The sequence below is a fragment of the Atractosteus spatula genome, chromosome 12 (assembly GCF_055471065.1).
Source record: "Atractosteus spatula isolate fAtrSpa1 chromosome 12, fAtrSpa1.hap1, whole genome shotgun sequence".
Classification (NCBI taxonomy): Eukaryota; Metazoa; Chordata; class Actinopteri; order Semionotiformes; family Lepisosteidae; genus Atractosteus; species Atractosteus spatula.
Window position 1 is genome coordinate 3,417,900 of NC_142717.1, and position 27,979 is coordinate 3,445,878.

Here is a 27,979-nt window from a genome sequence, read left to right on the forward strand (position 1 = left end):
TGTTGCTTTTTAAAAAAATGATCAGGCTGAGTACTGTTGATTTGGGAAAGCTGGATGAATAAAGTGTTACTTGCGATTGCATATTAGCTAGAATAGATGCACTTTTGTGGATGAGCTTGAATCAGTGAACTGAAGTCAATGAAATCAATCAGGTTCATGCAAAGTTTCTATAGCACTCATGGAAGCAAGCGGCAGTTGTAAAGCCTTTATAGATTAGCTGTGGAAATTCTCCCAAGTCCAACGGCCAAGCCCTTACGAGCAGACAGGAGTGGCAGGGGGAAGACCGGGGGCTTAATCTCACCACGGTCTGGTGGTGGCCAGCCGTGATCATGAGCTGCAACACATTAACGACCCAGAACAAAAATCTTTCTTCTTGTCAGAAGGCTGCATTTTGGCCGGAGCTCGGTGCTAGATCTTCTTCTGCTGCCCTTTTAAAGCAGGATACAAACGCGACCAAGGAAAGACGAACAGCAAAAGGTGAATGGGCAGAGCCTCAGGCCAGCTCCGCGGTGGACAGGAGGGAGCTGCAAGACTGGAGAAAGACATGACCGTGGAGTTAGGGTGGGGAGGAGTCTCTGAAATAGTGTCTGAAATAAAGTTCTTCATGGTTCTAAAATAACGTGATAAAAGGGGATGGTGGAGTTACCTGCCTTCTCAATTCCTAGAAGAAGTAGGCCCAAGAGAAAAGTCTTGAAATCGGGATTTTATAGAACCTCTGTCCAAGTGCGTTATCGTAATTCCTTGTCATTTAACCACAGTTTTTGTAAAAAAGAAACATCAGGATGAAAAAGAATTTCAATACCATGAGCTAATTCAAAATCGGAGTAGGGTCTGAGAAGAGGGGGCACTTTTCCCCACAGGGGGTTGTGGGGGTGTGAAACAAACTGCCCAGCCACGCTGTTGAAGCCGATCCCTGGCTTCTTTCAGGAAACAGCTGGGCGAGATCCTTGGATCGATTAACTATGAACTACTGAAATGAACTGGATGGGCTCAATGGTATTGTGGTTAATTTTGCTGTTTCTTAAAATGCCATTTTAGAATTTTGGAAACGTCTGTATCAGAGGTGCTTGCGCCCTTTGAGCTGTGTTCTGTTTACTGCTCGGGGGAATCTGAATTTCTGCTTTCAGAAGGGAAGTATTATTCCCCCAGTGCAGTGCAGCGTGCCTTCTCATTAGGCCCTGCCCTCAGTAGATCACACCCCTGCTGTGCTGTGGGGATCAGGGTAGATCCCTTCTAGATCTATGTCAAGACTGCTGAGGCAGTTTCAATGGGAGCAAGGTCTTCTCCTGTCTGATTTTGTATTGATGTGTTCCTCTAGATTTCATTAAATAACACATCTGATGTTTTGTTTTTGAACATATGCAGGTAAATGGCGTTCTCCTTACATTTAATTGGGAATCAGATCCCTAAGGAGCACACACGTATGTAAAAACAATGAGGAGAGGCGACACCAGAAGCTCTGCCTTACATCATCCGTACAGGGGAGAGTTGGAGTTGTGTGGGAATGCTGATGCAAGGCTGTCGGTTATGGTCGTGATTTATATTATTGATGATTGAATTGATTACACAATTATTTGTGCTTAATGCAAATCAGGGTGAATTGTCAGTTTAGCTGAAGAACCAGCACTCGAGTCTATTGATTTGCTCTGTGGAAATGAGCTATGAATTACTGTGCAATTTAGCCAAGGGTATATTTTTCCCTGGAGCATAATGAACTGCTTTTTTGTTGTTGCCGATATTAACTATACAGTATATCTAAAAGGCAAATGAGGACGTTGCCACTGTCTCAGGAGGAAGGGAAATTTGAGATTTTATAGTTGGTGCTCGTGTTCTTTTCTCAGATGCACAAAGAGAAATGCAAGTGATAATTGATCCTGTCTCCCGAGCCTGCTGGGATAATGGTTTGGCACTGGCAGCTGTGTTACCGGAAGTGGACAGCCCTCGCCCCCAGCAGAAGAGAGCTCGCCACACACAGACACCTTGCGGCAAGTTGGAGGGTCTTATTGAGCGAGACAAAGACCAGTGGATGAAAGTACGACATTCGTAACTCTGGCTCAGGGGAGAGAGGTGAAATTAGGGTCGATGTTTAGCCCTCTCCTAACACCAGGCGCAGTTTAACGCTGCTCTGGAGGGTGCAGTCGCCCCGCGCGTGCAGCACACTCCTCCCGACGGAGAGTGCAGCGCTGGGCTCTGAATGCCACACGAGCTTTGCTCCGCGCTCGTGAGCTTCAATGCCAGGTGAAATGTGCCTTATGCCTCCAGAACAGTACATCCCCTTTCTCCCTGTGTTATAGGGTCGTCTTGTCCTTTCGCACCCTTTAGGGCACAGCTTGGTAGTAAATGACTCTGCTGTAGCGTATCGTCTGACCTGCACTACGGTCAAATGAATGAAAAAAAGGAAGGGGATATCAGATATTGCTACAGCGACCGTATTTATCGTTTCGCCAGGAAGGTTGAATCTCTCGGCAATGTGTAACAGAGCTCCCCACCGAGCTGCTGAAGAGAGATAAGGATGAAGAAGGAAATGGAGGAGATGCAGTGCACTTCAGAGTTCCAAGAAAACCTCTAATCAAATGAAAATGGATTTTGTTTAGTACTTTGTACAAGTACAATTAATTATTCATGGCAGCAGCATTATTAGGTTTTCATTTCGTTAAGGGGCCTCTAAGTAACTGGGAAAATTAGGTTACCATAGTGGTCAAGGTTGGTAGACCTTATCAGAAGTCAGATTTATATTGACATTTCAGTTTATACAAGATCTTGTATCTTGTCATAATAAACTTCATAGGACTATTCAGTTGTGATGTCTCTTCTCATTCAAAAATTTCCTGAAGAATTCTTTCCCGAGTAAGGTGGGCGAATCCTGAATTTGTTTGGTTTGTTAGGCATTGCTAAGGCTCCTCAGGACTGGAAGCTTACAAAAACCCAAGACAAGACAAGCAACAAGAACTTTTATGTATATGGTAAAAAAAAATCTAATAAGGATAATAATAGTATATATAGTAGTAGTAGTAGTAGTCTTCGATATCAGAATGACAAATGGCCAAACCTAATCTCTAGTTAATTCCAAAGATTATTTGAAAATAAAATTGAAATATCAAAATGACATTTAGGAACCCAGGAAGTTTTCTTCTAATGATACAGTGGTTGTCATCACATATCAAGATTTAATAGAACCTCTGTCAAAGTGCATTATCGTAATTCCTTGTCATTTACCCACTGTTTTTGTAAAAAAGAAACATCTGGATGAAAGGGAAGGTCTGAGAAGAGGGGGCACTTTTCCCCACAGGGGGTTGTGGGGGTGTGAAACAAACTGCCCAGCCACACTGTTGAAGCCGATCCCTGGCTTCTTTCAGGGAACAGCTGGGCGAGATCCTTGGATCGATTGACTATGAACTACTGAAATTAACTGGACGGCCTTCCTCTTGTTTGTTTTTCTGACTAAAGTGGAGGGTCCTAACCTTCATGGGGAATGCATAAACAAATTCAATATTTATGAGATAAAAATATTAAAAACATTCATCCCTTATTTGTGACAGCAGCTGAACTGCAACTAGCTGCTCTTTAATGAGGAATTTTGTCCTCATTGATATTGATTGGATACCTCTAAAGCAATAAATCTGCGATATCGGCTGAAATGTGGAGCTTCTTGAATCTCAGATTATTTTACATGTACTGTATATTTAAAAGACCCTCATAAACAGGGTCTGTTACAGTGTCCCATGTGTCTTTGGCACTTGCACTGCAGAGAAACAGCAAAGAAACGCTGTCAAATAAATTTAAAGGTCTGTTTGTCAGGACATTATTGAGTATTCAGCTTTACAAAGGCAATAGCCAAAGCATCTGGAAATGTAATACATGCTAGTATTCACATTGCCATTTTGAACAACCTAAAATTGATGGAAATTGCATTAAACTCAGCTAATACTTCAAACTGCAAAACTGCTGGATGAATTGACCAGTGCTTTTCAGAAGTGGGCTATACAGAGCATCTAGCCAATTTCTTTAATAATTTCTCATCCTAATAAAGTCCATTATTCTCATATAATCTAATCATAATTGCAGGAGTATAGATTGTCTTATTGAATAGTAGACATGTGCCTTAACAGACTATCGACTTGAGTTGAGACACTGAAGCGTAAAATACAGAAAGCACATGCTCAAAAAATCCTCCGCTTCTCAGCAAATCCTTGGAAAAAATGAGAATTTTACATTTCAGAACCAAGTATAGTATGTCTTTCTATCTTACAGCTTAATTCTTAGGAAAGATCAGCACATTAATTAAAAACACACTTGTGGGACTTAATCTAAATAAAATCTAAACTTTTGCTCAAATACATTACACAATAATCAATCCATTGTTGCTGTCCTCACACAGCTATTGAATATGATGGTTTTCATAGATGGTTAAAGTTGAATACACGTTTTCTAGAAGATACTGTACAGGAGAAACTATACGGGCATAGATTTATATGATTTTATCTGTTTTTTAAGTAACTTGCCTTTCTGGGTATGTTAGTTTCTACTTTCAGAGTGCTTGATTTTAAAATACCTGAACATAAAAATAGCTAAATGATTCCCCACAACCACAGTTTAGTGAAACAAAACATATTGATGGTTATTGCTGGTAAAGTCAGCTGTTAATTAGTTGACAGACTGGCACTTACAAGCTCTTTTTTAACACTGTGCAATGAACTCAGTGTGTGTTTTGTGGGATGTTTTTATGTATGTGTTGAGAGAGACAGAGAAGGTCTGTCCATTAGATTAGATTTTGCAATGGAGTTTGCAACTCATATGGGGTTGTTAAACAGATGTTCGGTAGGAGCTCAGATTGTAAACTTGCATTTCTGTTCTCTGGTACAGAAACGTTTCACCTGCTGAGCTCTCTTTGCAGGGATCTTCTCCAGCTCCCCTCTCTCCATCCCATCTTCACTCTTATAGCTGCCTCCTGGCTCATTCCTTACAACTGCGGAGGATCTTGTCAGTCAGTCCTGTCATTTCCTCATACAGGTCTGACTCCGCTGAGGGGCAACTGTGTCCTGTAAACTGCTTATGCCCTTGAAAAATTTAAGCAGGAGGGTGAATTATTTTATTTACAGTAATTATTCATCATGAAAGTTTGGTATCACTGTTTTTCAGAAGCCTGGGCTTAATTGTCTAAAATACAGATTTTAGTACAGTTAATGTACAGATTTTGTGATCATTAGGTAGTAAAACAGTTTGTACCTTAATAGTCATAAATCACAGAGGGTTAATCTAATTTTTGGAACAGGTATATTGAATGTACATATCAACCACTATTTAGATCTAATTGCAGATTTTTATTTTTATTTTACCATGTCTGATTTCATCTTATCAAGTGGAATTTGTTTCAGTAACGTGCTTTTCAAATGGTAACATTTGCAAAAACCCCAGCAAGCCACTGAATTTCAAACTTTTAAGTGTTAAGGATCTGAACTATCATTAGACAATTCTAATGTTAGTGTGAATTGTAGCTTTAGTTCTATTAATGTTTTAATAAAGCGCCAGACGAACAATGAGATTTTCGTTTCTAAACATGGAAAAAAAAATACTGGGGTATAGTTTTAGCAGCCAAAATATAAAAAAGCACATTATTACCAAATAAAACATTTTTAAATGCGTGGAAAGTCTCAGGAAGATAAAGGTCCCTAAATATTTTTTTGAGCAGACTATAGTTATAATAAAAGTGTCCTATTCTGAAAATGGGGAGAGACCCACCTACCGAAAGAAAAAGGTTGGGTCTGGTTGATAGGTGGATGAAAAGCATCTGAAAATGAACAGGGCTTTTCTGAAAGTGCAGTGTCTGGACCAGTAGGTGGCACTCCTCCCTCTGCGCGGTGATTGCTAGCAGAAGAGCACCCCAACACTGCGCAAGTATAGCACGCTAGGCTTTATGTCATGGCTGATGGCCCTGAGTTCAGTTCCTGGGGTGCTCTCTGTGTGGAGTTTTTGTGTTCTCCCCATGTTTGTGTGGGTTTCCTCCAGGGGATCCAGTTTCCTGTAGGAGTGTTTTTTAAATCTACATGCCCAGAAATGCCTACACTTGAGTTCTTGAAACCTGACTATTCCTCAAAGCCAATAGAGGTCTTAAGACGATAAAGTTATATGAAATTTGAAATGACATCCATATATTTGTGCTAGATTTTTCATTCTACAAAATTACTTCAAAGTCTTGTCTTTATTGATATTTTGTGTCAGTTTTTATATTGATAACTGACAACTGACGATTCCCGTGGAAACCTGAAAATAAGAGATAAACAGGAGGTAGATTCTTAAGAGGTAATATATTATTTTACCTTCTACCTATTCAGACATTACATCGCCGTCACTGATGACTTCTTAAAATCCATTTCCCTCAGAGTCTTGTTAATTTGAAAAAGTAACTCACAACTGTAGTAGACTACTTTTTAAACATAGTTTTCCCCGCACTGGAACAGCAGCCAGACACTTAACAACTAGGCTGTAGCTTGCATATCCTTCAGCTGCACCTTTTCGTGTTGGTCACAGAAACATTCCAGAAAGTGGACGCCTCATAGTACATTTTAGATTTCTTAAGGACTAATAGTCATCTTTAACTGCGGTCATTATTTTTCAGAAACTGTCCTGTGTCTGCTCTTATTACAAAGAAACATGTACAGTATGTGTAGAATATGTTTGTTTAGAAACTGACTTTCTGGAGACAAGACAGTCCTCAGCTCTTGTCACTTGATATGTTGTGAATCTTCCTTTTACTCCCAGCTATGATTGAGCCAAAGAACTACTATAAATGAATCTAACCAAAATCTGCTGAACTAAAGGATCTGTCTCTCCCTCTTTTTTTGGTTAGTATCAACTGCTGGGCTGCTCTTTGTCATATTGGCCTGTTTTCTTGGTCAGTAACGATAGTCATGCCCTGATTGACTTTGCAGTTGGAACACTTAAACTTTAGTTGCATTCAAAATTTCCCATATCACTAATGCATTTTGACTTCAGACTGGAAAAACAGAGTAGCAACACGTTCTTTTACAGTAATTATTAGTCAGCCTTTTGAAAAAGTGAATAAGCTTCTTTTCAACCAGACGCACTGTGCATATGACATGACATTGTGACTGTTTTAATCATTAGATTTCTAATGTTGTTGTCAACCATAAAATACCATTCTACTGTAAACATTTGTTGACTGCAATGAAACATTTCAGAATCCAATGACACCCCTAAACACCATCTGCACAGGCCTTCAATAGAAAACACTGATGATCTCTTTTTGTGATTTTAATCCTTACAAATAACATCTATTTTAGTGCTTCCAATATTACATAACAATGCATTATCATTTCAAGAGCAGAAATAAATATATTGCACTTTTAAAAAACAAAATCGTATTCAATGTTGCTCCATTTTTTGAATATATTGTACAGAAAAACAGTTTTTATACATCTGTTTCCAATGCAACAGATTTGCTCACACAATGCACTATCCACAAAGTACAAGAAACAGGGATCTGCAGTACAATTATGGTGCATTGCATTCAAAGAAATCAGTTTCACCTGAAAAAAAAACAACAACTTTGGTTTGAAGTGTTCTAACTTTGATATTTACACTATTATTACACTAAAAATAGCAGCCAGTATGAAAATATATTTCATTTGATGTTCTTTCTTTTCTATTGAGGAACCCAAAATGAAGAAATATGGTACTGGTATAAATGCTGTTCACCAAGGCAGCAGTAAAAAGGTTGATTCCTGTTTACAAGTTTTCTTTAGCTTATTAAGAATTGGTTTTTTTTAAAGTTATTGATTCAATTATCACGAGGGTTGTTCAGATTTTACATGCTTTTCACACATACAGAAAGTGTGTGGGCGGTTGTTAATACTTAACATTTCCTGTATTAGTCCGTAATCATAGACAGCAGTCACAGCATTCAATGTGGTGAAAGCAGCAGTGCTCCTGCAGTGAAGCTGAGACAGATACCTAACTGGAAACAGAACCAAAACAGGACTCTTGTGCCGTTTTTGGTTTATATAGGGTACTTTACATATTTCATGTATCAATTAAAAGCCAGCTATGATGACGTACAAGATGAATGAACATGAAACATCTCTGTACCAGCAATCCTAGAAGCACTAAGGGCTGTTCCTGTCCTCCCTCACAGGCCGTCTTACAAAGAGGCTAAACTCTTTTCACACAAATCTATAAACCAGCAAACTGGCGAGTCAATAGGATATTTAGTGCTGCTGATTTGCTGTGGTGTCAGACATCTCTGCTTCGGCACTGTTTTTACGCGCTTCTTGTGTGTTTATCTCGAACTGTAAAAACTTCTTATGAACAAGTCATTCATCTATAATGCCAATTACAGGGGAATCTGAGCACTTCACAATTTGAGAATGGACATTAAATTAAGAGCACACAACAGATTCGTGATTCCTTATGGCTGAGATATTCTTCTATAGAGAAACAGTTTCCCTTCCAACACTCTGACATCAAAATGGTGGAATAATGGAATTGAAATTCATACAGTTACTTGCATCTCATTGGGGCTTTGTTGTTAAGTATGTTGAGGTCATCCAGAAAGCGGGAGGCAGAGAAAAACAAAATAACCTAAATCACGAAACACACAATCCCCTAATCCCACTGGTTAACACGCTGATCATTAATAACCGCAGCCCTTGAGGAAAGAGACCATTGAGTTTCATCAATTCTGGTGCAGATTTCCTCCTAGAAGATCTGGGAACAGCTTGAGATATTTAGAGACCACCCAGTGGATGAGCACACTGCAGAAACCAACAGCATCTGCTAAAGACTGCTGCTGTCACAAGCACAGCACTTGTGCTTCTCTACCTGCATACACTTAACCCTCCTGGTTGCCTCCAGGTTGGAGGTAGAGATTCATTCACATCACTGATTTAGGGCACTGAACAGTAACTGCAACAGAAACCACTGATGAATTGCAATTTAATAATGAAATTCTTGAAGAAATCTCAGCGAATTACTTGCCAGTTAGGATGTGCTGTTTAAATTCCAAGGCTTGTGAGCAATGATGATTTATGATGCCATACCATATTCCAAAAAGTAAATTAATAATCATTACATTAGCGGGGCAAGATGTTTACAATGTCTAAACTGAATCCAGTTTCCTTAAGGTATAATGCGTCCTTAAAAAAATAACTGCTGAATTCATCATTAGTAGCGTCTATGATAAGAGAATAGACTCTATTAAAGCAGCAGATTCCTAAAATAATAGGTTCCGGAAGTCTCATCAAAAATAGGAACTGTTTTCATACAGCAATGTCATGTTCAGGTTCATCTGCAGGCTACCATTTGAGGGCTTAGGAGTTATTCAGGCTTGTTCAAACTTATCTGCGAAGGGACTGCTTTAGGAGCCCAGATGCTGGATCAGCTCAGAACGGTAGTTCAAAGATGATCTGACATTTACATGGGCCAAAATTAGCATCGTGTGCGTCAGCTTCAGGAAAATATAACTGTCACTATAGAATGAACATGATAAGACCGGGGGAGGAATGTTAAAGAATTAAGGGCCTCTGATTCCAATAACTGGCATTCCTATAACAATGCAATGTAATATCCTAGAATACAGAAAGACAATGCACAAAATGCCTGTTTTTTTATCATATTAAAACCTTTTAGTTTCCTGTTTGGGAGAATCGAACCGGGAGATGGCTGAAGTTGAAAATCCGCTGGGCTCTGCAGACAGTAGGCTTGAGCATGCTCCCCGTTTGACTCTGGCTGCGCTGGACTGACTGTCTGTGCTCTGTAGTGCATTTGCTTTCATATGTCCTGCTACACAAACCATCCCCCTGCATTAAATAAAGAAAACACGGAAAGATCCACAGCGCGCTGTCTCTGGGGGGGGGGGTCGAGTTCGGGAGTCAGTTTTAACGACGTGAAGACGGGTGGAAATCCTTCAGAGACCTCAAAGGAACATTGTCGGCAAAGGCAACAGCCCCTCCTGTGTGCCTCATACAGGCTGTGGAATGGCTCGTCAGAACCAGCTCGCTTTCGCTGCGTCCATAAGTACCGCTGGCTTGTCCCCTGTTCAGGCAATAGAGTGCAGCCGGTAAGCACGGCAGAGGAGCTCCTGCTGTTTTCTGAAGGTTCACACAGCAGCCAGGTCCCTCAGCAGGAGTCTGAATGAATCTGCTAGCCCCCCGCCGTTCACGCCGCATCCCGAAACCCGTTCAGAGTCCTCTTCTCCGGGTGTGGGGCCCCCGGGCCGCAGGCGTGAGGCAGAATCGCTCGTCCTGCGAGCCTCCCGCGGTCTCTCAGACTCCGGGGGTTCCAGCTGGGGGCGCCGGGGGCCGGGGGAGTCACACGAAGGGGGTCATGACCGTGGAGGAGTGGCGCAGCCCCTGGATGGCGGCGTAGGGCCCCTGCTGGAAGTAGTGGTGGTAGCGGGGCATGTGGAAGGAGGGGAAGGCCGGGCCGCTGCCCTGCATGGAGCCGGACAGGGCCGCGGGGGCCAGGGGCACGCCCAGGCGGCCGTACGGGGGCAGGGAGCCCTGGATGGGGTGGGGCAGGGGGCTGGCGAGAGACGCCGTGCCGGTGCCCAGGGCCGACAGCGGGGCAGGCGGCTGGAAGCCCGGGAAGCCGGAGGAGGTGGTCACCCAGGAGCTGAGCGACAGGTTCTCGGAGGTGGTGAAGGCCGACCCTGCGGGGGAAAGGGCGCATGTTTGATTATCTAACACACCTAGCTGCAGGCAGATGGTTCCTTGGTTTACAATATCCGCTGAAAACACTTTTCTTATTTCATTTTGCTTTGTCCCACAGTATTAGAAATTCGAATGCTATTGTCAACAGCGATTTTGACTTTAATGCTGCAAATCTGGAAATGGTTCGGAAGTTATTGCTTATATACTGGGGGGTGGGGTATGAGCAGGTGACCGGGCGGTCGGCCTTACCTCTGCTGTGTGGCACGTGTCCTTCCTCTCCCAGGCCTTCGTCTTCGCCAGCGTACGTCCGGATCGGCGATCGCGCGTAGGAGTGCTTGTGGATCAAACTCTCCACACTTTCCCTACAGCAGGAACCAAAAAACAAACCAAAATATTTCTGCCGGTACACACCTGAGGCCATTGCTAAAGACCTGTTCGCTTTCCTATCTCTTCTATCATTGACGAGCAAATGCTTACTGACAGCTGGGCAGCTAACAGAGCAATCTTTCATGGTGCACTGTGACGTACAGGGCTACATTTTGTCTGCACGGACCTTTTCGCTGACAGTCAATTGATTTCAGCAAGGTTTTCTTTTTTGAACACACACAAAAAAGTGCTCAAAGCAGCTTTCGATGCCTGTTTAAAGACTGCAGGTGATGTGGAGCTCACAAACGGGCACAAGATTTTGGTAGGTTCATTGTAAGATATTTATTGAAAAGAATAGCAGCGTTTTAGTGAATACACTAAGTCTCATACATATTGCTTAATATCTTGATAACTACAGAGATACTCAAAAGCTGCATTATGCACTAATTGATGACAGTCATACTTCTAGCACAAATGGCAAGTAGTCATAGGTGCTAAACAGAGTCTGTGAATGCCACCTGTAAAGTACTAATCTTGAAACGTCAAATTACAACTCCTTTGACTGGCAATTGAATTCTCCATTATTTATTTTCCACAGTTACTTGGTGTATCAGGCTCTTACGCTCCTGCATCTGGTATACAGACAACATGAGGTTGTGAGATCTCCTGAAGCCTTTGAAATTCGCAGACACATGTACATAGCGCGCACTGCACTGCCTTATAACTGCATTACCCCCGGATTAGTCTTTGAGACAGCTGACTTGTAAATCCCGGACAAGAATGTTTTACATTATTAAAGCCATACATTTATATTAGCTTCCCAATTAGGTTAGGAAAGTGCAATTTCTGTCAGCATGTAATATAAATATGTGTGTTTTTATCTCAGATCTGTTCAAAAAACAGCCTCACCGGACAGCCGATACGAGCTGTTTTCAATCAGTTACTGGAACCAATTGAATTACATCATGTTTTAGTGCAGTAACTGACTCCAGACTAATACGATTTCTCCAGGTCTCTAAAGATCAATTGATCAGATTTAATTTGTAGCCCCAAAGAATTATTTATTTTTGCAGGGGGGAGTTTGGGTGGCGGTGAGGACCTGATAACCCACTGATTTAAATAGTTCTGGTTCTGAAACAGGGCTAGATGGGAGCTCACTTGTGGACTTTAGCTCTAGCTAAGTCCTAGCTGGTTCTTATCATGATTTAAAGCTTTTCAAATTTGTTTAAGTGGGACTTAAACCCACAAAATCTATCTTTTCTTTTTGTTTGCTTTCTTGGCTAATATCAAATTATGGAGGAAATTTGAAAATTAGATGGAACTCATACTTCCCTGATCATATACATTCTAAAAAAAAATACTACGTTCGATTCATTTCTTAAATGTTTCTCCACAATTTTTGAAAGCTTCGTTCGTGTTGTGTATTAACATCTGGTTTGGAGAACACGTTCTGAAGTTTCCAGTTTAAAGGTCAGCACTGGGGGACAGTATATTTTCTTGTTTATGAAAACGATTTAATTTTGTTGCTTTTTTCTCCTCCAGACGTTACATGCACTGACCCTTCTCCATCCCAGACGTATCTAGCTCTGTAAACAGGGTCAGAGGCCTTGGTGAAGATCTGCTTTTCTTTCGGTATAAAACCATACAGATGTTGGAACTGGTTGTCTGGATAGTAGCCGTTCGCAGTCAGAAGGAACAGCTTATTATCAGCAAGGTTCTGTCAAAACGAAGCCCACACATTCACAGCACTAATGAGAGCTTCTTAAACAGCCCCCTCTCTCCATTTACTCTTCATTTTATCTTATCTGGAGAAGGAAAAACACGAAATTCCCAGTACCTCTCAATGTCTGTCAGCCTGGAGGAGTCTCTGAATCCTTTCGCAAAGGGGTTGCTGTCGATTTTCAGTTTTGTTATCTGCAAGGCAAAAGCAAAACACCGGGATTACCATCCAGAATCATCTTTAAACGGTTACAGAGACTAAACCGTGAAAAAATGAGAAACTCTCCCGATTCTCAAAGCCAGAGCCAGTTTTCTGGCAACTGTAATTTTCCGTTCTCTTTCAGCCATCCAGCAAAAATGATTTGATCGCTCATGACAAGAGAATCCGAGCCCTGAAAACGATGAACATCCACTGAATGCTGACTCACTAGCTGGTTCTGATATGCTGTGACCGCAGTGAACACAGTCTCTGTGAAGATGAAGGTCCTGAACTCTTCAGACTTCAGGTTGAGCAGAGAGGCCGTGTGATCTTTCTTCTTAATGATGTGAACCCTGGGCTGGTACTTGTGCATGGAGTTTAAAATGATCTAAGAAACAAACAAAAAAAGAGGAAGCAGAGAGGATGACTTCATCAGATGAAATCAAGTAGACGACATTGTTAGCCTTATTGAAAGATGTGACATTCTAGCACAAAGAATGGAAACTGCTGTGTGAATTAACTTCCTTTCTCTGCCTCCACTTGGAATTGGAAGATTTGGACGGGATTTCATGTAAACATACTGTAAGAACGCGAGAAAGGTTACAAAGAAGACTCCATCCAGCAAATATAATTCAGCCACCGTACCATCTTTCTGAAACTATCCAGGAGTCACCTCAGAGTATTACTACCTCAGACAGCATCTGGCCCCCGAAGACCGACTGTGGTTTGTAAATAAGAGCCAAATTACCAACCAGCAAGACAGCGATTGCAATGCAGATCCCCGATAGCCTGATTTTAAACAAATAGGCACCTTAAGTGTCTGAAAGGAGATCAAAGATACGACCCGTTTCGTCTTTGTAACCATTCACCGTTTTTCTGCCCATCTACTCGCTTACTGAAAACGTTGAACTTTGGAATCTTCTGTCTCGTTCATCGGGATATTTTCCTCTCTCAAAACAGCTTAATGATCTTGAAAAGGGGCACCAATAAAAAGTTTTGTAAGGCTTCCTAAGGGGGTGAGGTGGAGGGGGAGTTAAAAACTTATATCTGATAGATTTAAACACAAATACTGAAGTTCATTCCTTCGTCAGACAGTACGTTTTTAGTGAAGTAACAGATTTGTTTGATGAAACTTTACAGTCATTGAGCATTTTTCTCATTTTTCTCATTTTGTCAATGTTGAAGAAATGTAACATATTGACCTTAAAGAGGTAAAAAACAGAAACTAAATCCACACGATCGGAGAAAACACAGAAAAGCGTTTGTTTCAATTTTTGGACTTTCCCATCTTAAACATTGTGGCACTATTAGGTAAAGGAATAATATTATATAGCCTGTAAAGTCTACTTTTTCCACCGGTTCGAAGCCGCTCGATACATTTTTGCCGTTATCTTAGTGACCTGTTACTATCATTTACATTCTTTTTATTTTTATTGAATTTAAATATAAAGGCTTTTAAAACAGCAAACATTTCTAGCACATTTTGGTCAAACACAGGCCTTCCCCAATTAAATGACCTCACATCTCACCCCGTAATTAATATCCATGATTGACATTAATGGTCAACGCCTGACGCCGATAACGCAAGTGATCGTTGATGTGGAAGGGCGTCAGTGAAGATTAGAAACGAAAGACGAACTAGTGCTGATTTTGTATATTCTCGCTGTTTGAAATATGACGTATTGCAGGGAAACCTGAAACTATTTGATAGTTGCTCATAGTAGTCAAGTTATTAGCACATACGGGAAAACTGAGTTTGTAGTAAAATGCTTTTAGATGTCAGCTAATAAATGCAATGCACTGCATTAAAAACCAGTCCAAGGAAGATTTTAATCTTTACATCCTGTTTCCCTTAATGCACTGATTACTTGAGCATCCATAGCAACCGTTAGAGAGTACCGTGCTATAGTTAAATTAGATTATTTTGTTCTTTAATGAAGCAGAAGGGGAATTCAAACGTTTTCCAAGCAAACAAACAAAAAAAAACAGCCCTATCAGGCAAGAATCTGGGTACACAATAAAACCGGAACATAATTTTACTTGAGTGTTCTTCAGGCACGTTAATTTTTAAGTGCTGTTTTTAAGGGACACTACTGTGAAGTAACGCGTCATCCATTACGTAGGGAATCGTAACACCAGCTGCAGACCTACAGTACGCTGTGTACTGTATATTGTATTAGTCTGGTGACGGCGATTGAAGATGGACAATAAGATTAACCGTCTTTAAACAGCTCCGTGATAACAGATAAAAATACACTTCATGTCTGTGCACCCAAATCCTAAGAATATAATATATTCCCTAAATTTAAAATAGAAGCTAATTAAATGATGAATTAAGCTTCCTACAGTAGATGTAACAAGTGCTAGAAATTATAGCGACATCATTCAATTTTTAAAATACGCATACATATTACAACAAAACGCAAATGGAAAGTGTTATGATACCGTACATCATTTTCAATATATTGATCTGGGTTATGTCACTTTCTTGTTTTCATGACTTGGACCTCGAAAAGAGATTTTTTAAAAATCCATGCACACTTGCATGCCTCACCACCCGCCACGTACATGGCCGTGTTGATCCAGCTCGTTGTTGGTAAGCTTGACTTTTTCAAAGGAAACCATTTGTTTCAGTAGCTGTTCTCCGGTAAAAGGTGAGTCCGGGTGAACGTACAGCCTGAAAAACACCACATAGCAAAGGTTACGTCGATACAAATCCCGTGCTTTGAGTGCACCGTCAACACTTATGGGGAACTTAATTCTTTAAGCATCAGTTTCAAAGGAAACTTGAAGCTGAAGCATTTGCTACAACCATTTCTTGCCTCTCGTCAGTGTAAGATTCATGCTTTTCAACTGTCTGGTTTGGTGCCCTTTTTTTTTACTACAGCGTGTTTATGTCGACATCAATTCGTGTCATCGGGGTATTTTCAAACGGCTCGCAACCCTCGACTTCAAGAGGTCTTTCAGCCTCTACGGACTCCGCGGGACGCCTCCTGCCCCTTCCTGTCAGTTAACTAATTCATCAACCGGGCGCTGTAGCCTCCTGCGCGTTCATCAGGTGTCCTTCTCCCTACCGCCTGAACTGCACGACCGACGCACGGCAGTAGTAGTAGTCTGGACGAGAGAATCTGGGAGTGTTTGAGGGTAGCAAGAGGAAATGAAAGGGAGCAGTTTTATCTGACTGCCGAGGAACACACACCGTGCAGGCAGGGGGGGGTCCGCTTTCCCAGCCACTAGCCAAGATGATCTGTGGTAGGCGTATCGGTATCTCTTGTTGTCCACGGGAACGATATCCATCAGCACGATGTACTTGGCGTCCGGGTCAACCCCGGAGAAAGACACACGGATGGTCGGGAACATTCTCCTGCAATAGGGAGAGAATAAAAAAATGGACTGCCGAGTTGAGAGACTGACCTGGAAGAAACTCAACATGAAGAACAGCTACCCACGCCTATCTAGGAATACTGGTGCCTAAAGATGTATTCCCCCCCCCCACTTTTTGTGACCGTATTGTGGTTATGAATGAGATATTCCGTGCAGCATATTAAAATCGCTTTTTAGTATTTACAACCCGTTTAACACTCCGTTGTGTATTTTAGCAACAGGTGTAAACGCGAAACTATATTATCAAACGGGAAACATCATAAAAAAAATATAACCGCGTTTATAATAACCAAAAGGATTTAGGCGTACACAAAATATTCCTTCAAATTGTTTACTGCGTATACACAATTACTGATACATACGTGAAGTGCTAATGGAGATAATAAGGCCTAATGAGGTGCAGTAGATGAATTATTAACAAAGCAATTACATGTCAGAATGTGTAAAAACAGAGCAGAAAACTGAACACTTGGTAAAGAACAGTTTGAACAACACAAAAAACGACCAATAAGTATCCACTGTACACAGGGACAGTAGAAATATAGGGAAGATCGTGATCTCGTATTAAGATGTAATTATTGTATTTAACACGACAGACGTTTTTTGTATAAACTTAATTTAAACAGATATTATCGTAGTATAATATATATATAATTGCTAAACAAATAATGGTTATATTATAATATATTATATATAGCATATATATATATATTTTACATAGCATATACTGTAATGATAGAGAATTCCTCGAAGGGTTTCTCCAGATCTTGTAACGTTTTTGTTTTCTCATCGATATGAAAATAAGAACTGGGCTAAAAGCAAAACAAATAATTATTAGCAGGAAAAATGTATTTTGTTTCAAAGAGCTTGTGTTTATTTTTCTGTCATGTAACTATCTGCTAAATATGCAGTGTAACCCGTAATATGCGTAAAATTCCTAGCGATTTCGCCTTTTACATTTATTTACATCAATTATATTAGTTACCAATATTTCGCCGTTATTCTACTTATTTTGCAATAAGCGTGGTTTTAAATTAAAGTTTAAAGGATTCAAAATAAAACCGTTAAATTCGTTATTTGTTATAATAATAATAATATTCTAAGATTAGCCGTATAAACAGAAAATACCTGGTTTACTATGTAAAATTGATAATTTAATCTTTAAGTTATTGTTATTGCTTCTGAAATCTCTTCATTAGGTATGTTATACCATATTAAATTAGTGGCTACCTCATATACAGTACATTTACTTAACGGTATTCTTAAATTTAAAGAAAAGTGCTTCAACTCCGATCCAACCTATGCCATGTCATTAGCTTTTTTTTGTTAACTTGGTCATTTTATATCATATTTCTACCATAACAATTTCTACAATTTGTTTTTATTGATAGTTGATCTACACGGCGACACTTCTATTCTCAAATTAAAAAAAGAACAAAATATTCATAAAATACTCAGAAATGACGAACGCGGTAGAGTCTAAAAGGTTACCCTTTTCACTATGCAAGACAGCATGTGTGCCCATTCATCTACAGTACATTTCCCTGCGCATGAAAGTGTTAAAAAAATGTTCCACCTGTCAAACGTGTTTCAAAGTTTATTTAAATCTGCTCGGATTAGAAGAATTTACCTGTATAGATCACGTGTGTTTAGTTTGCAGAACAATTTGCAACACTTCTTAAACCGCGCAATTCTAGCGCAGGTCGAGTAGTTCGTTTTAAAAGTTACTGCACTTGGTGACTGACTTTTTGTATTTTAGTGTGGTGCTAAAAATGCCCCGTCACCTGTGTACAGGAAGCTTTTCGTTATTTTCTTTCAGTTTCTACCCTCGTTATTTTTTTCGTCTGATTTCTCTCGTCTCTGCTTCTACAATCATCAAAGAAGCTAGGCTCTAGGTGTTTGCTGACGGAGTTCATTCGCGGTAACAGGTTATTTTTCTGAAGAATTCTAGGAGTTTAAGGTGGTCCTGGATAAGACCTTAAATTGTATTCAGAGAAGTGCCCCTTACCTCCCGGATTTTGTAATGATCATTTCCGTGCCAAGCTCGTGGAACTTGTCCCAGAGCTCCTTGGTCTCTAGGCTGCACGAAATCTTGGCCATTTCCTCGCTGGGTACACTCGGGGTCGTGGGGATCAGCGGTTCTGTACATATCTGAGGCGGGTTCCCACTGAAATCTCCGTGAGGGTCCAGTCCAGAGAGGTCACCCAGAGTCTGGCTGCAGGACGATTTCTCTACAAATTGTTCTGGGTGAAGAAGAAAGACAATCAACACATTAAACAGGTCATCTAAGTTCCAGCAAGAGGAAGCGAACACCAGTTACGACTGTACCTTTGAAAGGCAGGCTAGAAGACGCATATATCTGTATAAATGTTGCAATTCTTAGATTGTCTTGTTTTTAGAGGAAAAACGTCGCAGTCGACAGTCCTTGTTTATAATCTGATTCACGGGGATCGATTGTACTTTTCTCTTTCTCGTACTGAAATTCAGCATGTTTTGAAACAGAAGGGAAGACAGTACAATTCGTTACACTTAAACTTTGCTTCTGTCCCTCATCAGCGTGGAAATCGGTCTTAAACCATGTGTTCAGCCTTAGCTTTCTGTAGGGAAATATTACATGGCTTGTCCTTGACATTACAACTGTAAAATCTTTTTTCTTAAGTGTTTGGATATATAAAATGATAAACAGTTGTGCTGAAAGCCATTTCCGTGTTCTCAAAACCCCTAAAATCAACACGAACTACGAATTCACGCTTACTTACGGTAGCTTTATGATAGGAGTCTTGCAGGAACATTTAAACCACTCCTAACACATTTAGCTTTGTAGTAAATTCTTTTTTTTCAATATGTTGCTTTTTAAAATAATCTAATAATCTGTCATTTTGAATTACAGTAAAGATAATATCTGTGTCATATATTTAAGATATTTTAACAATTAAAACCGCAGTGACAATGATCCCTAAGGACAAATACATTTTTGGTTCTCCTATGTGAAGACACAATACATATAATAAGCATTAATTAACTAGCAGTAGTAAATTCCTATTTTGCCTACCTTTGCACAGTAAAATGTAGAATATTATGACAGCGTTGTACGATGTTGTTTTTAATTTTGACAGAGGTACATGAGATACAGGTATCGATTCTGTCCTGGCTTCATCATTCACCGAGACATTGACATTAGTTAGAAGACACTGCCCTGTAAGAGGGACGCTTGGAAGGCGATTTCCAAGTATAGAATTCGTATAAAATTAGTTTGTGTGTATTAATTATTTTCATTGCTTGTCTTTTTAAACACCAGGCAGAGACTTCTCGTGAAAATTAGAGAGCCTCGTAGCTTCTCACATCCGTTTAATAGCATCGCATTGGAATGATCTTACAGTAGAAGACTGTTATTCGAGTACAATAAACACTTTACTATCCCAGAGCTGTTTCGTTTTTTAAAAAAATAAATAAAGGAGAAACGATATATCCCACCATTCAATCTCGGGTTTCTTACGCACTTACTGTATGACGAGCGAGTTTAGGTCTGTTTATTCTGAATCTGCCGACAACACGCGAACCTGGTGTATTGCATTCGTGAGTGCGCAGCGCTTACCCAGGGGCTTGATGGTGTTTTCTTCAGTGTCCTTCTCCTTCGTCTTCCCACTTGACATGAGAGCGGCAATAGAAAACGCGTTAGCCCTTGAGGACAGCTGAGGTTTCGGGGAAGAAGTGTACTCCATGACGAGGAGATCAACGGGACTTCTGCTGCGTAGGTAACGTCTTGTATGCCCGTCGTATCGCGCAACACAGCCTTGTAGTTCAGCCAAGTCTTCGGAACTCTGTAAACGGAAATTAAGTTTAAAGAACAAACTGACACATCTTAGTCAGCCTCTGGGAAATGGTGAAGACGTGGCTCATGAAGAAGCATAGTTGTATTTCTCCTTCGCTCCGTGTTTCTGTTCTTTAACCCCGACCGCAGGACCTACATTGCAAAAGTCGGACACTTTGCACTCCCATTAATTTTAGTGCCTCCACTAGCCCCTATCGGCGACAGCCAATCAGCGCCCTGTGGCCAACGTCACCGTGTTACCCTGCCCAACAGGCTCAAGCTCGGCACCCCAGCCTATTAAAAAGCCCTTTCACCATTTTTAACTACCGCGTAAGACGCGAGGAAATAACCCAACAGCGACCCGACAACCTATCACACAAGATAGCGCCCTTTGCATAGTGTATAAAACGACTAGTTGCAATTAATGTGTTATTTTAATTGCAGTTACTATATACGGCCACCGCCGTCTGCTTCTGTAGTAATAAATGCAAGATAACAACAAACAACGCCGCGTTTGTAAAGGGCGACATGTATCTACTTTTAACCATGTGTATTTAACCAACGAATTCATTACTCAATATCAGCATATTTCAATACCAATAGCTTCCATTCGAACGAGATTTATCCCTACATTACGAAGTTGTTACTATTAGCGCACTTAGCAGCTGGTTAAATCATTTCGGACCTGTGTGTTTAGGTCGTGGTAAAACTGGAGGTTCAAGACACAAATCCACCGACATAATGTAACTGTAAAGGCAAACGGGCAAACAAAACAGACAAAAAAGGACCTATCCTTATTGACAGAAAGTTACCATTCATTCAGGACACTGTACATTGGAAGGACAGGAACAAAGTTTTTATTGTCCTCCTTTTTTTTTTGTTCTCCCATGCGTTTTCTATTTTCTGGTCCGAGAAACCGATGCACACACACAAAAAAAATTGAATGAAAAATAAATGAAAACGGGCCCTGTGAAGTGGTCGAGTCTGTTTCTCTCCTCACCAGACTCGGATGCGGCTGCCTGGCAGAGGCTGTGGTCGCTTAGCGCAGTCTGGGGCAGACTGGCACCGGGGTTAATGCCCTACACCCGACACACACCGTCGCACCCTCGTCTGCGCAGAGACAAGGTGAGGGCGGGGGGGGGCGGTTCGTTTTACTGTTTTTTTTTCACAATAATTCAAATATCATGGACAATTGCTAAGTGCCCCGACCCGCCACAAGAGAAGCAGGCCCGTGTTTAGGATAACGCACGGTCTCTTCAGTGCGGGATCCGGCAATGATCGAGTAACCTGTTATCAGGATGAAGAAACGTCTAAACATATCGCGTCTTTCTTTTACTGAGATCAGCGATCTGAGGTTACAATTTCTACAAATATATATATGTGTATAATATAGCCTCTTAATTCTCCATCACATGAAAAATAATATAGAGCACTAATAAATCTACTACCACCCACAGTCTAACGCTTTTCATGGTTCCACAAAACAGCCAAGAAATTGATGAAATTTCTGCCCATCATCTTCCGGGGAGCAAGTTCGAGAGACTGGCTACAGGAAAAAGAGACTGGCTTAACGAAAAATTCGCCGCTATTAAGAATACTACCAACATATCGTTTTTTTTGCATATCCTGGTGAAACGAAATATGATAACAAATAAAAATATATCCAACTCAGCATGTGAAGAACACAACTTTGTGTTTGTTCCATTGACACTCTCAGATATTTATATTTGCTCACACGTATATTTCTGTTCATTTTAACATTTAAACGCCAAAAGCATGTTAAATCTGTGTTTTCGGTTTTATTTTTTAAAGTAACGTGTTCAGGATAACAGTAGGTTACTGGATGAATCGTCTGGTCTTCTCCAATGCAAAAAAAAAATCTATTTTTTTAATAGACCTGCGAATCTAAAATGATCAGTTTATTAAAATATAAAATAACGCAGAAGTATTAAAGCACTTCACGGATTTTTGCCTTGATGAGAGAGCTCAGAGAAACGCACGGAGTAACTTAAGGTAACGCTGACCTTGCTGTTTCTATCGTCATTTACGGGTTGTTGTTTTTTTTTTGGTATCCGGTGAGAATCATTATTTTTCCTATTTTTCTTTCTCTTTCAGCCCCAGAGACAAGGAAATGAGTGCCGTCTAGACACCTCCTCAAGGCTCCGTGGGCACGCTTGTTTGCGTGTAATTAATTACTCCGACCCCTGCGTTCGCTTTCTTGCGTTTTGCGCCTGCTGGCTGGCGCTCAGAAGAATTTGCATGAGCTAATCGGGTGCAAAGACTACAGTCCACCGCTGTACTGGAGAACTATACCCGATACAATTTCTGACTTTGTCTAATTGTGACAGTAGCACCTTCATTAGGTGTGTGTCATCATGAAGACGCATTTCAACTGCATAACTACCCAACACAATGTAACAGTTGAAGGTTAGCACTCAAAGGACACAGACATACACTTGTGCAGAAAAATGTTCCAAATTTTTATTTTCATTTGAAATGTTCGATAGTAAATTTACCGGGGGGGAATAACGACAACTTTATAACACATTTCTTTCTTCACTTAAGAGCAACACCCGCAAATACAGTGGAGTCAAAATTTTATTATTTGATTAATGTAAATATGCCAGCAGCGTTAAATAAAACTAGGAAATAAAATATTAATAATCCACTGTTACTTATGCTAAGAAAACGAGCACTTCAATAGCTATTGGTAGGAACTAACTAGTGGTTTTAGTCAAAAAAGAAATCTATCCTAGAGTTTTATAGCTAAACAGCATTTTTAGTGTGTTAATTTAATTTCAGTTTAAACAACAACGGACAAACAAACAAAAAAAATATTCTTTATTTTGATCCCTGCAGCGTGTTGTCTATAAATCGTCAGATCTACCATCCTCTCACCCACAGCAAAGCTGCTACAAAGCTGCGGTGGAGGGAAACGCTGACTTCAGTATTTCGTGGGTGAAGTATCACCTCTTATCCTCAATGTCACCTACTCCGAAAGGTGGATCCTTATATAAGCAAGAGCTAAAGATCTACAGCATTTTAAACCCATTAGGTGACTCCAAAATGCAAATCCAATAGCAGAGATATAATAAGAGAGCTGGGCTGGCAAATTAGATTACCGTCCAATTGCAGGCGGATAATGTGCTAAAAGCTTTCTCACTTAGTGTAACTCCTTATTGAAAATTATTCACACTTTGAGGGCTGCTGTACCGCCGGTAGGAGAGGGGATTCTTAAAGCTACAGGAATCTCAAAACAAATTAGAACACGGGGTCACTGTCACCAGCCCTGCGTGTTTATGCGTGCAGCGTGGGACGCGTTTTTTTGCTTGCCGATCCACAGCTGGTTAAAAATCAGTTCAGGTGTTAAACCCACATTATTTCCTCGTCATCCACCTGGTCAAGGAAGATCTTAATTTGAAGATAATGGAGCAAAAAAAATTTAAAAAGACACAATTCCGGGATTATTCTATACATTGACATGTAAAACATTTATGCTTTTTAAATGTAGTGTACAACAGCGATGACACAAATTATTCTAGTAACAGATGAATGTAAATGATTATTGAATGATTGTAAATGATTATTGTCCCGTTGTCAAAGGGGCGATGGAAACTGCATTTTATCCATGCTCATTTTTATATGGTGCGTAACAAACACGGGGAAAGAGATTAGTATTCTGAGAATCGAGATTCGCAAGCAAATGTACTTGATTATAGTGAATTTCGATTTTGAATGCAACCTATTTTCTACCAGAAACTGGAAAATGAGACTGGAGAGTTTGAAAAGCAGTTAATGGCCCTTGTAAGTTGATTTTAAAAAACATTATTTGCATTCGGATTTAACGTTTTACTGTTTCTACATCTATTTGGCCTGAATTAATTTAAAGAGCCTTGAAAGTATTAGGGTTCGTCTTTATATGTGGTTGTAGCTGTGACGTTTTGGTCGTAGAGACGAATGTTTGTGAGTGGTAAAATATTTTTAAAAGCGTGTTGATAATTTCGTTACCAAAGGGGCTCTCGGATTCTCACCGTGTACAGAAGACGAAAAGGGTCTCTTTTGAAGACGTGTGAATGGTTGTTGGATGCAGAGCTCTTGTATGCATTTCAACACAGTGACATCAACTTCTTTAATCAAGTGCCATGTAACTTCTAGCTTACAGATATACTTCTGGACTTCTTATGTTTCGGAAAGACGTCCATTCAATACAACCAAATAAAAACGACTCGTTAGACCTTTTAACCAATGACCAATGATACGTAACTAGCGCTGTAAGAGTTGAGACTGTTGATTTTGACCATGCACAAATTTCTGACTTAACTTTAAACTAGGCTTTTGTTTAAACCACAGCAACAAAGTTCTAACGAGCCGACACATTTCAAATGAACTCGTAATAACCAAGGAACGTGGAAAAACTCAATTTCTGGGGGAAACGATTCTTTAACTACAAATATATAACGGTGGCAATAATAATAAGTCCAAGTCATTATTCTACATTTATTGATCAATCGCTACAAACAATTTATGAGAATAAATTGTAGAAGAAGGTGTAAGTTTTTTTTAAAAAAACTCGCGTTATTGGTAAAACGCACCTGAACGAAGATATGCTGTGAACGCAGAGAATATTCGATTATAAACGTGGTTATTGCCATCTGCCACTCAGAAGACAAAAGTTTATTAATAATCTGTACATCTTTTTCTGTGACCAAATGAACCTTTCTTTTTTTTCTTGCTACGTGGTGCTCTAAGGATAATGTCACACGCATCCTTTCGTGTTAGGAAATTTAGAATTCACAGGTTCTGTTAGTCAAAACAGAATGCAGTTATTTTGTCTGTAAATACGTTCAATTAGTATGCTTTTACAAAGGGATTATTCATCCTAATAATCTTTATTGTTTTTATTTCTCATAATTTATGAGTCACAAGAAGACGTATGTTGAAAATCAGATTAAAAGTCATCAAAATAAATGCTTAAAAGGCTACAAAACCGGTATTTATGTTTGATTTAAATGTATTTTATCGCGTTTGTCATAATTAACATTTGCAAAGTATATGCCTGTTGATGCTTCATAGCTTTGTGTATGATAAGAAGGAATGTTTAAAATACATGAGATGTTTTAGAGATTTCTGACGGATTTTTTTCTCTCTCTCTCCCTCGTTTTGGATCGGGATGTAAAACCCGGATATGTCCAAGTCGTTGCCGTAACTCCCAGCTGTGATCGAGAAAACCCAGTGTCCGTTTCTCTGGGGGAGGGAAGAGTTAAAAAAAAAAAAAAGGATGATTGAATTGAATCTCTCGCTAATGCCGGGGTAATGAAATGGCTGTTGCTTTGCTGCCTGACGCCTAATCTCTCCACCCAGTGTCGACCTTTATCAAATTAGACTACTACCGGTAAGAGTTGACGAGGGGGCGCAGGGTGACATTACTTCATTAAAAATATCACCGAGAAGCATTTCTGCATCTACGTGTGTGTGTGTATATATATATATCTTAAACTGAACGGTCCATAACGGAATTAACCGGGGCCGTCCTTTCTCACGTATTAGACTCGGTTTCCATTTCTAATCCATGAAACGACATGTTATTTCACGGATTCATTTCCCCCCACCCCAGAAAAAATAGACTTCTCGTGGCTTTAAAGCTTGTTTTTAAAGTACTATAATTTTATACTGAAAGTGCCAACAAAACAGATTTTAATTTCAAAGCTGGGCCTGAAACGGACAATTCAGACTGTGCATTATCCTTGTCATTTATGTGGGAGACATGGGGGGGACACCCTGTATAATATTATATAATATAAAATTGATTTAACCTCTATCATATCTTTATTTTACATTGGTGAAGTGGTTACAGTTTCAGTGAAACTGTTTTGTTGAAACAAACAAACAAAAAATCTTCTAACACGTTTTATTTGAGTACTAATCCAAAAATTCAAATCGCCAAATATTTGACATTACAATCGCATTCTTAATTCAGTCTGAATGGTTCCTTCAACTTGTGTGGGTTCATAAGCTCCTTCCAATGAAAACCAGCGTAGGCTGTACATAGACGCCAGGCGTGTGATAAATGTGCTCAGAGTATTTTGTCTGAAGTGCACACCATGAATATTTATGCTGAATTCCACAATGGATTTTAACAGACAATTACAGTCTAATATGGGAAAAATAGTTGTTGGCCTTGCACTGCTGCCAAAGTACATTTATCTATGTTCTCCTCGTTCAAAGTTCCCGGAAACTGAAAGTGAAATTGTATAGAAATGGCACAAAAATTGATTTAAGACGTAAAATTTTGTTTTTAAAAAACCCCAACAACAATTGTCTCAAAATGCTTTTAAATCAGCACGATTAATGAACCGTCCCCGCTTCGAAATAAACACACATGAATCAACGTGTTCCATATTCTTGAGATAACACGAGCTCCGGATTTTTTTTTTTACCCAGTGACACCATTTTTCACTTTAAAAAGACTTTCAGATTGTCTTTTAAAAAGACAGATTTTTCCCAGTCGCTTCCATTTAGACTACAACTTCAGCTCAAACTTCTCGAGTTTAAATGTATTTTTTAAAAAAAAATAAACACGAGTTTAAATGGTAAAAAAAAATCATTGTTTCATGATTCCGAGAGCCAAAGATGAGCTTCATGTTTCAAATGATCAATCCATCATCGTAAAGGATTTTCGGTGATTGATCTGTTTTAAATCTTATACGCAGGACAGCACCTGCAATGGCAGCATTAAGCCCTCTTTGACACCTGCTATGTTTTGAAGACAGAGGGTTGGAAAACAGCCACCACCCTCTCACCTTTCTTAGTTTTGCATCCCAGTATTGTGACATGATGCTTTTTCATGGTGCAACAGTATTCAAATGGAGTATTCTCTAATGGCACCCAAATTCCCTTGTGATTTGCATTTGTTGGCAATGAAATTTTAGTGTTTTTCTAATGGCACATTTTGTTTATCTGTGACAGTACATTGCTTTTAATTTTGCAACGCCTGTGAAATTGGTACAGTTCTAACACTCTAACACTTCTGGGACATTTCAGATTTGTTACAGGAAATCTCTCCCCTTTGTTTTTCTGCTCTATGGGTGAGATACAGTTCTAATAATTTAACCTTTTTAAAACAAACTATCACTGGACTCTTTTCAGACACTTTTAATTTACACCACTTTTCCAAAAGTCTTCTACTGTACGTTGCTCTTTTCACTCGGTATGTTTCTTTATGGAGAATCAGAACTCAATGGAGGTCTTCAACCGAAGGCTCAGCCATTCTGTTTGACAATAAGAATCAATCCTGACAGATTCACAGTTTGTAGTATAAGTAGTAGCCTGTAGCCGTGTAGTGAGGAACTAATGGTGTTTATGATAAGAAACACCTGACAGTAAGTCAAACACACTTGATTGGTAAAAGTGGTATTTAAGCTACTACAATGCTTTATGTTGGCTGTTCATGGATAGTGTACCTTGAGTTGTTATAATTTTTTTTTTAAATTGTGATAAATGTGAAATTAAAGTTTGTGGCGGTAGTCACAGTTATGAAGAATGCATCAATTCTCATAAAGTACGCAAAATGGAATCATCTTTCTATGACCCAATCTACATAACTGCTGTGTATGCCGTGTTAAAATGAAACTTCTCTTTGAATATTTAAATACAAATCTACCAGATTTGAAGTTCTCTGTTTTAAGTGCTATTAACGGTCAAGATTTGTTTTCTCTGAATCCTTTTTGTTGTGATTTCTTTAAAGGGCATATGGTCATAAACCCCTACAGTATATGCTCATTTTCTAATTTGATGACAGTATCCATTTCTCTGATATGATTCTTCACATTCAAA

General features: G+C 39.7%; 1 protein-coding gene across 1 annotated transcript; it reads right to left on the reverse strand.

Annotated features, from left to right (window-relative positions):
- Positions 1-7,260: 7,260 nt before the first annotated feature.
- On the reverse strand, positions 7,261-20,306 carry tbx20 (T-box transcription factor 20). Its single transcript, XM_088929707.1, has 8 exons — positions 19,931-20,306; positions 18,344-18,578; positions 16,151-16,315; positions 15,520-15,628; positions 13,181-13,339; positions 12,871-12,947; positions 10,917-11,029; positions 7,261-10,666 (listed from the first exon to the last, which is right to left on the reverse strand). The coding sequence occupies exons 1-8, from the start codon at positions 20,055-20,057 to the stop codon at positions 10,326-10,328; spliced, it is 1,326 nt and encodes a 441-aa protein (XP_088785833.1). The 5' UTR covers positions 20,058-20,306; the 3' UTR covers positions 7,261-10,325.
- Between the last annotated feature and the right edge of the window lie 7,673 nt (positions 20,307-27,979).